At 39.9% G+C, this 12512-nt stretch overlaps 1 protein-coding gene across 2 annotated transcripts in view; it reads right to left on the bottom strand.

The window, feature by feature from the left end:
• Positions 1-10631, bottom strand: part of NOC3L (NOC3 like DNA replication regulator) — a 52517-nt gene extending 41886 nt beyond the window's left edge. For both annotated transcript variants that reach the window (XM_078434610.2, XM_078434611.2), the window contains exons 1-7: positions 10492-10631; positions 9542-9749; positions 5671-5803; positions 4735-4892; positions 4070-4123; positions 1990-2120; positions 16-177 (exon numbers count right to left, since the gene is read on the bottom strand). In XM_078434610.2, coding sequence (XP_078290736.2) covers positions 16-177; positions 1990-2120; positions 4070-4123; positions 4735-4892; positions 5671-5803; positions 9542-9749; positions 10492-10500 — 855 coding nt within the window. In that variant the 5' untranslated portion in view covers positions 10501-10631. The remainder of the gene's footprint in view (positions 1-15; positions 178-1989; positions 2121-4069; positions 4124-4734; positions 4893-5670; positions 5804-9541; positions 9750-10491) is intronic.
• Positions 10632-12512: the final 1881 nt, after the last annotated feature.

The raw sequence follows: 12512 nt of genomic DNA, 5'->3' as shown, positions 1-12512 counted from the left end.
TGTATCCAGCATTACCTTGGTAGATTTCTCTGCCTCTGTGAGGGGTCGTATTTTATATGAAGGAGTAATATCTTTAAATAACTCCATCAGGGAAACTATCACCAATTTTCGAACAGTAACAGCCACATCAGGATCCTGTTCCATCAGCATGGAACGTAATTCTTTCAATTTTTTAATCTGTTAAAGAAATAACTTATAAGGTCAGAGTAACCATAGCAAAACAATTATGAACAAAAGACAACAGCCTCACATATGGCACAAGTGGAATCCACACAATGACTCATGGGGTCTAGTCAAGCCATACACAACTCCAGATACTGTTCACATTACCAAAAGATAAATCACTAAAGCTAACCATACTTTTGTTAAGTAGTTAGAAGAGATAGACTTAAAAAACAGTTTATATTTATTAATTTACCTATTCTTTGAAATTCTTTCATTGGGTTTTCTTAAAGCGTATGTCCTGTTTCCCTAAAAACACTTTTTGAAATAAATTAAAATGTTACACACCAAATATATTAATCACATCTACACAAATTAATCAGGAATTAAAGATAATGTGTCCACATTAACTTCAGCTTCAACAAGACCCTTTCAAAAATCATTTGTATGAAGTAATACAGAAGTAAAGACTTGGTTTCAATGAATGTGCTTGCTTTGCTAAACTACTATTGCCTGCTGGATACCTTGACAAGCAGCATTGTTTGGTTAGCAATGACTGCCACAGCAGGGAGTAGGATACATATGCTACTACCTATTTGCTATCCCTAACCTGTGTGAGCGTGGGGCTCCAGACCTGGAAGACCCAGGTTCCAATCCAGCGCCTCTTAAAATTGTAACAAATCACTTGAATTTTTTAAGATGCAATTTTTCAGCTGTAAAATAAGATCAACAGTTCTTGTCTTTATGGTTTTATAATGATGAAATGAGAGCATGCAGGTGAGAAAAATTCCAAATTTCCATCCCCATTTCTGCTCCAGGTCTTCCCCCAACTTTTTTAAAGAAAAACAAGTACTACTCCAAAATGTAACCAGATGGAAGATTTTTTGCTACAAATGGAAATAATCTACTTTATTGTTCAATAAACAAATTCACAGTAGGATGCTGGGGACTCCAATATAACAAGAATAATAGTACCACTTTACATGACTTCATGTATATTTGATTATTTCATCCTCACAACAAAGTTTTAAAATAGGTACCATCTTCTTTTTAGAGATGAAGAAAACGAGTCTTGGGTAAAAGGATTTACCCAAAGTCTAACAGTACTCAAGGTTTCTTGAATCCATATGGTATAACTATGACCATCGTCACCACTGTTCCCATGGCCCACCGATAATTCATTGTAACTCTCTGGTCTATTTCACCTAAAATATTTTCCACTTCAAGTACTCCTGAACTAATCTCCCTGACTTTTGTGAGGCATGTTCCTTATTACAAGTTCTACCAATCAGTCAAACAAATTTGCAAGTAGGTTCCTTCTCCCTCATCCAATTAATTTTTACACATACCACTTTAAGAGTTACAATATTAAGCCCCGTATCTTCATTTAGAGAGGAGGAAAATAAGACTCAGAGAGTTTGTGGCTTTTCTAAGATTACAGAAAAAATTAGGTTCAGATGTAGGATTAGTCTAAAGTTCTGCCTACTCTTATTCTACACCTCAGTCCCCGTGGTGTTTCTTGTTTTTATGTTTATTTTTGAGAGAGACAGACAATGAGACAAATCATGAGCGAGGCAGGGGCAGAAAGAGAGGGAAACAGAATCTGAAGCAGGCTCCAGGCTCTGAGCTGTTGGCACAGACCGTGAGATCATGTCCTGAGCCAAAGTCGGATGCTTAACTGACTGAGCCAAGCAGGCACCACAGTAGTCACGGTGTTTTAATGCTTTCCCTTCTTGTGTGTGCTTACAGGTAATAAAGGGATCTTAAGATATTGGATATTTACAACATATCTAACATGAAAAGCCCAAAGAAATGAACACTACTTACATTACTTTCTGGGTCTGATAATATGGCAGACGCCAAGGCTGCAATATGCATTTTCTTCTCCTGTAGTTTCTTCCTTCTCTCAATTAAATGTTCTTCTAATGTCAGTTCTCGAATGGGGTCTTCAATGATCTCTGAAACAAATTAGGCTTCCCTCTTAAACATTTCTTTATTTACAAGTACCAAGAAAGTTCATCAACAGAGTAATTTTCTTATAGTAATACACAATAATAACGATAACTTTTATTGGACACTTGCCATGGGCCAAGATTACTACATATCCTCTCAAAAATACTATGAGGCGGGGCGCCTGGGCGGCTCAGTTAAGCGACCAACTCTTGGTTTCGGCTCAGGTCATTATCTCATGGTTTGTGAGTCTGAGCCTCGTGTCTGGCTCTGCACTGCAGAGCCTGCCTGGAACTCTCTCTCTCTCCCTCTCTCTCTGCCCCTTATCCACATACGCTCTCTCTCAAAATAAATAAATAAACTTTAAAAAAAGTTTATGAGGCAGGTACAATCATCATACCCATTCTGTACACAGAAAATGAGGCAAAGGGACAGTAATTTGCTTATACTCATAAACCTGGCAGAAATGGAATTCAAACCCGGTGGTCTGACTAGAGACCCCATATTCTTTTTTTTTTATTATTTTTTTTATGTTTATTTATTTTTGAGAGAGAGAGTACGATCAGGGGAGGGGCAGAGAGAGAGGGAGACACAGAATCTGAAGAAGGAAGGCTCCAGGCTCTGAGCTGTCAGCACAAAGCCTGATGCAGGGCTCAAACCCATGAATCGTGAGATCATGACCTGAGCCAAAATCGGATGCTCAACCAACAGAGCCACCCAACCACCCCATTTTTTTTTTGAAGGAGAGATAGAGCATGAGTGAGTAGGGGGAGGGGGGAAGAGAAAGAAAGAGAAAGAGAGAGAGAGAGAGAGAGAGAGAGAGAGATGGAGACACAGAATATGAAGCAGGCTCCAAGCTGTCAGCCCAGAGCCATGAGATCGTGACCTGGACTGAAGTCAGACCCTAACTGACTGAGCCACCCAGGCGCCCCATGAGAGCCTATATTCTTAACTACTATGCATAATTCCTATTAATTGAAGGAAAAAGAAATCTGATTTAGTTTTCAAAAAAGTACAGAAGGGCGCCTGGGTGGCTCAGTCAGTTGGGCATCCAACTCTTGATTTCAGCTCAGGTCATGATTCCAGGGTCATGGGATCGAGCCCCATGCTGCACTCTGCACTGAGCATGGAGCCTGCTTAAGACTCTCCTTCTCTCTCCCTCTGTCCCTCTCCCATGCTTGTACTCTCTCTAAAGAAAATATTAATTAAAAAAAATAAAATTTAGAAAAGTACAGCCTTGTTTTCAACTCTATACAGTCCTCTGCACTACAGAAAATATGTCCACTTTTAGAAAAGAAATTCCTAGGGAACTAGATTGAACAAACACACAAGCATAATCTGTAACCCTAGGAAGAGTGACTGAAAACAGTTAAACAGTTGACCTGTTATCTCCTTTACACTATACGTGAGGTTTGCTAAGCAAAGGTAAAATTTAACCAGCTTGTTCTATCACAAATTCTAAACAGAGAATTTCAAACAATAAAATATGTTCTTTCAGTTTAACTTTGATTGCAATGGTCTTAGCTGTTAGAAACCCACATTCAAAGGTCTAAAGCCGACATATATAAGGATAATTGCTCTAATAAAGAAGTGAAATGGTTTCATACCACAGAATCATTTTTAATTTAAAGCTAAAAGTTCATAATTATTTATAGGCAGGTCTTTCACTTGAAATTAAAAAGGATTCAAACAGTAATCACTTAAGAGACTCTTCATGCATGCCCAGACATTACAAACATAACTGCATAAAATTTTCCACAATAAAGAGCAACAAAGAATCAAATTCCACAAGGTGAGACTTTCAACAAGTGGGAAAATGCTCAAAATGACTTTGAAATGACCAGTACTCTAAAATGCACAGTTCCAGACTTTTTCTAAAATTGAGTCATATTTACTATTAAGCAAAAAACTGTAATTCTCAATTAACAATTTGGTAATTATAAAGACACATCATTACCTTCCTCAAGTTCCAAATCTTCTTCATCCTCTTCATCTTGGTTATTGTCAGTAACTACATGGAAAATACGTGCATTAAAAATGTGACAATTTACTTCAGCGATAAAACTACAAAGGAAAGAGATTACCATAAAACTCTGGAAAGTAGTTACTTTCGTGAGGAGGGAACAACTAGTGATTTAGGGGAGCACAAAGAAAGTTTCTGGGTGCTGGCAGCATTTATTTCTTGCCTGGATGGTAGTTATATGGGCGTGTTTTTGTGATAAACCACATGACTTTGCAACTTTGATTTCTAGACTTTCCTATGTTTTATTTCGTAAGAAAAAAAAGATACAGGTAAAAAAAAAAAAAAAGGCTAAAAAAGGATGACTATTATGTGCTCTAATTTTAGAAACAATAGTATTTGGTGAAAAAAACTCTGAAAAGAAAATCACCTCAATATAGTAGCTTCAGCTATACTCATGGTACAACAGACATCATCTGAGATAATCATCTGTATTTCTGGCCAAAATCCTCAAGCTTGCTCTGTGACTAATTGCAGCTACCCCTATTTTGTAGGTATGGGTGAAAGTAAAAAGAAAATTAAGTCTTGAGTAGAAAAAAAAAATGTGTTAATATTAGTAAGGAGCTATAATTTTTACTAATCTACTGGCTAATCAGATTCACCTGGCTTCTCCCTGGTCTGTGGGATTATACCACTTTTATCCTTGATAGGAAGCAAGTGAATCAGTTCCTTCTCCGGTGCAGTTTGCAGAGTTCTTGGTATTTTTTCATATTTTTCTATAATACGCTCATGCTTTCGTTTCTTGACATGAACAGGTTCACTGCAGGGAAAAAAGAAAATTCCAGCTTTAATGTACAAATGGAACCTAGAGACCAGTAGAGAAGTACAGAAAAATACACTACTAGCCAAACCTCCAATAGGTATACAGATATTAGCACCTAGACCAGGCACACAGCAGGCACTCAAATAGAAAATGAATAAATGAATTGTATAGTACTGTATTGTATAGCACAGTGCTATTGTATAGTATAGTACCGTACCACAGAGACTCAAACTATGACTGGATCTAATTTTCCCTTCAGATGCCAACGAGTGGGTTACAGCAGATTCTTTTTGAAGACTATTCCACAGAGCCAAGGGTGGTATCGTGCTATTTTACTTTCCCAAAAACCTTCAGACCATAACATGGACTTAGAAGAGTTAGAAAGATCTAAGTTTAAATTTCAGATCCACTGCTTATGATTGCAAAAAGCATCAGTTTCCTCTGTAAATGGGAATAATACCTACCTAACAGGGCAACAAGGATTAAGAACTCAGGACTGTTCTGCCAATTCCCCAAACACAGAGCTGCATTCTTCCCCAGTGCACTCTACTTCACTATCCAGACTAAAAAGAAATAAAGATATACACTAAATAAGGCCAGTTTGTTTTATTCATGAACTTCCTTAATTTAGGAAATAAACCAAGTCACAAGGTTTACTTTTTGCAAATACTGTGTTCTGAGCTGAACATCTTGTACTAAACACCTACGTAAAATCCAGAACCAAGTTTTTAACACTAAAAGGACATGAATGATTATAATCTAAATGAAGTATTACCTAGAAGAAAGATCTCTTGTTAGAAAAGATGCTCTTTGTCCTAAGTCTCTCATTAACTGTAAGTCATCTTCATCCATCATATCTAAAGGAAGGGCTTCCTCTTCTTCCTCCTCTTCCCTCTCAATCCTTTTACCTGTTCCAATACAACAAAATCAGAAACAACTATTAGAAGCACAGAACTCTGTGTTTTTGTGTCAACAAGAGGAAAAGTTTAGGCTTTTCTAGTACCTTTGCCCAGTGTTTCTAAATGGAAGCACTAATGACACAGTGGGCAGGACAGTTCTTTGTTTTACAGTCCTGAGCTAGGCAAAATCCTAGCATCTCCAATCCCTGAAATCTAAATGCCAGGAGCCTTCCCAGGTCACTGTAATAACCAAAAATTAAAATGCCTCCACACATTCTGCAATGTCTTTCAGAGCATGGGAGAACCAGTGATTTAGCCGTTTCCCTCCTTCTGATTCCCAATGACTTTCATTTCCATTCCACTTCAGTCACCTCCTCCACAGGCCACATCCCACACCTTCTTGTTTTCTCCTGCCTTATTCTGTCATTGAAGCCCTCTCCCCCTTAGCCCTTCAAATTCTCTAATCTGTTAACTTCTTTATATCAGCATTTTAAGATGGGTGAAGTCATGCTCCAGTGGGCAATTTGTCAATTTTACTTCGTTACATAGATTATGTGGATCATACAGATAAAACTGTCTGTCTTAACACCTGTATAGTATTTCACCATAGGTAAACAACATCTACGTCATTTAACAATTCCCTGTGGGAGAACATTTTATTTTCAATTTTTGATCATGGGGGCATTTTTATTTCTTTGTTTGCTGTTACTAATAATGTTGCAATGAGCATGCTTGGAAATATATTCTTGGCAATTTTTTTCAAATATAATCATAGGTTGATTCCTAACAGGAAGACTATTGGTCAAAGGAAAATCCACTTATTTTCTTAAAATCTTATTCTGTGATAGTGAATATGAGTTTATAAATATATACTTTTCTCCTTTTTATTCAAATGGTATAAGCATCTCATACATGTGGTGATAGCCTATAATTACAATTAAGTGAAAACATCAATACACATTACTTTTCACCTTGTTTTTCAACATTAACTATTTTGTAGAGTATTTCATGTTGGACATAAAGACCTTCCTTCTTTCTTGAAACGCTCTTCTTCTGATTTCTAAGACACTATACAGTTCTGGTTTTCTTCCTAATTCTCTGGCTCCTCCTCAAATCTCATTACATATTCCTCCACCCATTTCTTTTTTTTTTTTTAATGTTTATTTATTTTTGAGAGAGAGAGATGGAGTGTGAGCGGGGGAGGGGCAAAGAGAGAGGGAGACACACAATCTGAAGCAGGCTCTAGGCTCCGAGCTGTCAGCACAGAGCCAGACAGGAGGCTCCAACTCCCGAACCATGACATCATGACCTGAGCAGATGCATAACCAACTGAGCCACGCAGGCACCCCTCCCCTCCACCCATTTCTTAAATGCTGGGGTTCCTTAAAATTCTTTCTTGGTTTTCTTATTCTCAGTCTACACAGTCTTCACAGTGATTTTACCCAAGTCTAAGTCTTCAATTACCATCTATATGCAGATAATTGCCAAAGCTATTCTCTCTAGCCCAGATATTTCACATGAACCTTATACTCTTATACCCAACTGCCTGACAGACTTCATTTAGATGCTCAACATGTAAAAATGAATATTTTGCTTTTTATATGTAATTATTAACATATTTTTAAAATTCTACTGAAATTTATAGAAGAGATCCTAAAAAGCATCTAACTCAACCATTGCTTTTTTTTTTTTTTTTTTTTTAAACAGATGAAGTACCTAGAGATTAAGTGACTAACTTAGGCCACTTTCCTAGTAACAAAATTAAGAAAACCCAAGGGGCACCTGGCTGGCTCAGTCAGGGGAGCATGTGACTCTTGATTTTGGGGTTTTGAGTTCAAGCCCTACGTTGGGTATAGAGATTACTTAAAAATAAAATCATTAAAAAAAAAGAGAGAGAGAGAAACCCAAGTTTCCTGACTTCCAGCCCAATGACCTTTTATACATCACAATAATATGTAGCCAAAAGATCAAACTAAATAGGTCAGGATTAAGAGAATGAGATGTAGATGTACATGGGAAGACTGACTAGTCGGATACACTCAAATATGAATACCCTGAAAGTACCAGTAACATTGTAGAACAACTGGTCTGACTCAAAATGGCCATGTTCCTTACCTGTTTTGAGTACTTGCAGTTCTTGGATAATTTTACAAAAGAATAACCCTGTCAGTTACAGCTCAATTTCACTCCAAGTTTCCAAATGAAAAGAAAGTCAGAAGTTTAGAAAACTAAGTGAACTTTGGCAACACTGTGAAGAATGCTCCAGAGAAAGCTATGTTCTTACCTTAGCTAACTGCCAGTGAATGGGAAAGTGGCAGCACTGGCACACTCCCCAACATTTATTTACACAGCTAATCTGCTTGTTTTCCCCAAGTCTTCTTGATCTCCTTTCTAAACAAACTAAAAGCGGAGACTATCTCCTTCTCACAATGAATACTATATTGAAACACTTTCTCATGGTGCAGCCGCTCTGGAAAGCAGTGTGGAGGTTCCTCAGAAAATTAAAAATAGACCTACCCTATGACCCAGCAATAGCACTGCTAGGAATTTATCCAAGGGATACAGGAGTACTGATGCATAGGGGCACCTGTACCCCAATGTTTATAGCGGCACTCTCAACAATAGCCAAATTATGGAAAGAGCCTAAATGTCCATCAACTGATGAATGGATAAAGAAATTGTGGTTTATATACACAATGGAATACTACGTGGCAATGAGAAAAAATGAAATATGGCCTTTTGTAGCAACATGGATGGAACTGGAGAGTGTGATGCTAAGTGAAATAAGCCATACAGAGAAAGACAGATACCATATGGTTTCACTCTTATGTGGATCCTGAGAAACATAACAGAAACCCATGGGGGAGGGGAAGGAAAAAAAAAAAAAAAAAAAAAAAAAGAGGTTAGAGTGGGAGAGAGCCAAAGCATTAGAGACTGTTAAAAACTGAGAACAAACTGAGGGTTGATGGGGGGTGGGAGGGAGGGCAGGGTGGGTGATGGGTATTGAGGAGGGCACTTTTTGGGATGAGCACTGGGTGTTGTATGGAAACCAATTTGACAGTAAGTTTCATATATTAAAAAATAAAAAAAAATAAAAAAAAAAAAAAGAAACACTTTCTCAAATGGACTGATAAAGCATGTAGGACCACTATCCTTACCTACTCTTAGGAAGATCTGAAAACAACAGCGATTACTAGAAAGCAATGTTGTTTCATGAAAAACATTTTGTTTTTGTTTTTTTTAATGTTCATTTATTATTGAAACACAGAGAGAGACAGAGAGTGAGCAGGGGAGGGGTAGACAAAGGGGGAGACACAGAATCCGAAGCAGGCTCCAGGCTCTGAGCTGTCAGCACAGAGCCCGACGCGGGGCTTGAACCTACAAACTGCGAGATCATGACCTGAGCCATAGTCGGTCGCCTAACCAACCGAGCCACCCAGGTGCCTCTATGAAGAACATTTTAGAAGAAATCAATAGTGGGGTGCCTGAATGGTTCGGTCAGTTGAGCATCCGACTTTGGCTTAGGTCAAGATCTCACAGCTAATAGGTTTGGGCCCCCAACCAGCTCTGTGCTGACAGCTCAGAGCCTGGAACCTGCTTCAGACTGTCTCGGCTCTCTGCCCCTTCCCCATTTGTGCTCTCTTTCTCTCTCTCCCAAAATATATAACCAACATTAAACAAAATTTTTTTAATTAAAAAAAGAAAAACTCAATGGAAACTACAGTACATGAATGCTTTCACAATTACCTGGTTGTTTTTCCCTTGGGTCTTCCAGTGGAATCGGTTTCTTAGACACAGCATCTTTTACAGCTTGCCTTAGTTTCCTCTGTTCTTTTCGGTACTTCTTGAGAGTGCTTTGTTGTTTAAATTGCTTATTTTTTAGCTTGTTCTCAAGTTTCACTTTACTAGTTTTCAGCAACTTCCGAAAGCTTGGGATCTGCTTTTTATTTCTTCTCTAGAAAACAGTAACAGGAGTACTGCACACCCAGAAATTTAAATTGCATACTCACAGCAAAATGTTATCTTTAAAATAAGTAACATTCATAGATCGGTTTACTCTTTGCAAAGTTCTCCAACATACGTATCCCCTTTAAAAGCCTAGTTAGGGAGTGATTGCTGTTACCTTCAAATTACTGATTAAGAAGCTAAGGCTGAGATTATATGACTTGTCAAAGACCCCTAAACTAAAAAGGAAAAAACAGCATTCGGGTCTTTGGATTCCAACATTTGCTGGTAACCCCTCATTCAGAAATCCAAATCTCAGCCCTCATTTTCTCTAAGAACCGGGGCAAATCACTTACTTTCCTAACTCCTTACCCTTTAGGAGAAAAAAATGGGACTCATGTCGAGTCCCATAACACACATTATAAACTCACTGAGAGCAGAACCCTGTTTCTCAACCGTAAAATAAGGGATTCGAAAGATAGTCTCGAAGAACCCTTTAATGTCCGACACCCTACAGAAACAAGACTCCGTGCCTGTCTCATCGCGGCCCCCTGAAGCCAACCACGCGCACAGTGGGCAATGAAGGAAGCACCAGATCTAAGGGCCGGGACAGCACACAGAACCAGAAGTGAGCCCCGAATCTAGGCCACCGCCCCCAACAGAACAAAAACCCGCGCCAAAACTACATCACGAAGAGATTGTCAGCCAAAAGGGCCCTAAACCGCGGAGACCTGGCTTCTCAGGACACTCACCGCCTTCATCCTTAAATATGAAGGGAGTTCCGGCCCTGCAGTTTCACTGGGAATAAAGGTAATCCACAAAACCCGAGGAGGTAACACACGTGCCCAAACCCGAACACTGCGCAAGGCGGAAGCTACCGCTGACTCCTCCCCATCCTCCGCCTCCGGAAATGGGGGCAGGACTTCCGCACCCAGCTTCAGCCGCGCGCCCTCTCGCGGCGCCGGGTAGGTGGCGCGCCGGCGAGAGCGCACGTGAACGCGTAGTGTCCCTGAGCGACGCCCTGGCAGAAGGCGGGTGGCCCCGGGGGAACTTCGCAAGGTCTGTGATTCTTATCTTCTCGTCCGATTTCCTTTACGGTCTTGGAGGAGTCGGGCTCCACCCTTCAGAACGAAAGGGCTTGATTTTTATTAATCACCTTACTGCACGTTGTGCCACCATCACGTAGCTTACCTCATCCTTCTGTCATAGATACTTGTGCAATTGGTTTTCCTCCGTCAAGGCTTGGGCGCCGAAAAAGCCTTATTCCTTTTGGGTAATGCCTGTCCCTCAACGGGCCCTCTGGGCGTATTTGTGGGATGGCGAATGACGTCTCCTGACCTTCCAGAACTCAAAAGTCTCGAATTCTTGGTACTTTATCTTCAAACATTTCTTGCCTTCATTTCACCCCTTGTCTGATAAAGAGGTATATCGGTGAGACTCTGCATTTCCGTATTTTACAACTCTTACCTTTGCGTAAATTTTACTGTCTGCTTTTGAATTCCAACAGTCATTAATTCTAACAGGAAGATTTATGTATTGCAAGAATATGTTTCTCAGAATGTTTGTCTCTCAAAGGCTTTTTTTCCCCCCTGAGTAAATTAAAGAATTCCACTTCAGTCTATTTTTTAAAGGAATGAAGTATGAGCGACATCTCAACAAAGTCCGGGCCCCGCAGTCCGAAGGCAGGTGGGAAAAGCGAGGAGAGGCTCAGAAGTCTGAGCTCCCTGGTGAATGGTGGTGCTAAAGAGCCAGAAGAACCTGCCAATTTCTGGATCTCACTTCAGAGACCAAGAATCCCATTCTATCTGGAATTCTTCTTTCCCTCCCTTCCAAGTTCACCAGTTTTCCCTGTTGTGCTCTCTCCTTCCCCACACACTCTCAGAAACAGCAGAGCCTGTCCCACTGGAGTATTACTTCATCGAGCAAATTGAAAACATTAGCCTGTGCTCTTCCCAAGTGCCTGAATTCCTTCCCAAACATAGCAATTTGTCTTCTGATCACTCCCATCCTTCCAGCTTTCCACCAGTCTCTCCAAAAGTGAGGCATCCCCATTTAGGTACAAAACCAGCTTCTTCCAACTTTATCAGACTCCTGTATCACTAATTACCCCTTCTTTCTCGGTTCCCCCTCTACTAGATTCTTCCCCTCAACCTATTAACATATTCAAATCTCTGCCATATTTTTTTTCCTAATGACTTATCTCTTTTTTATTTATATATTTTTTTAGAGAATTAGAGTGCACAAGTTGGGGGGAGGGAGAGAGAGAATTTCAAGCAGGCTCCCCACCTACCGCAGAGCCTGATGTGGGGCTCGTATGATCCTGGGATCGTGACCTGAGCCGAAATCAAGAGTTAGACGCTCAACTGACTGAGCCACCTGGGTGCCCCAGACTATCTCCTTTTAATTTAATTACAGTTTCATTTTCCTCCTTCCCTGCTTGTCCTTACTTCCAAAAATCTAGTATTCTGATGTCTCCACTTCCTCCTTTGTTATTACAGCCCAAGTCTGTGCTAGCTTTTTTAGGAATTAAATCACATGCTTGACCCATTTTAAGTTTATAATCAACTTGAATCCCTAGATCATTTTTTTTTTTTTAATTTTTTTTTTTTCAACATTTTTTATTTATTTTTGGGACAGAGAGAGACAGAGCATGAACGGGGGAGGGGCAGAGAGAGAGGGAGACACAGAATCGGAAACAGGCTCCAGGCTCCGAGCCATCAGCCCAGAGCCTGACGCGGGGCTCGAACTCACGGACCGCGAGATCGTGACCTGG

This window comes from Panthera onca, chromosome D2 (genome assembly GCF_046562875.1).
Source record: "Panthera onca isolate mPanOnc1 chromosome D2, mPanOnc1 haplotype 2, whole genome shotgun sequence".
Taxonomy (NCBI): Eukaryota; Metazoa; Chordata; class Mammalia; order Carnivora; family Felidae; genus Panthera; species Panthera onca.
The sequence above is the reverse complement of the archived record's forward strand: the minus strand, read 5'-3'. Positions and strand labels throughout refer to the sequence as shown.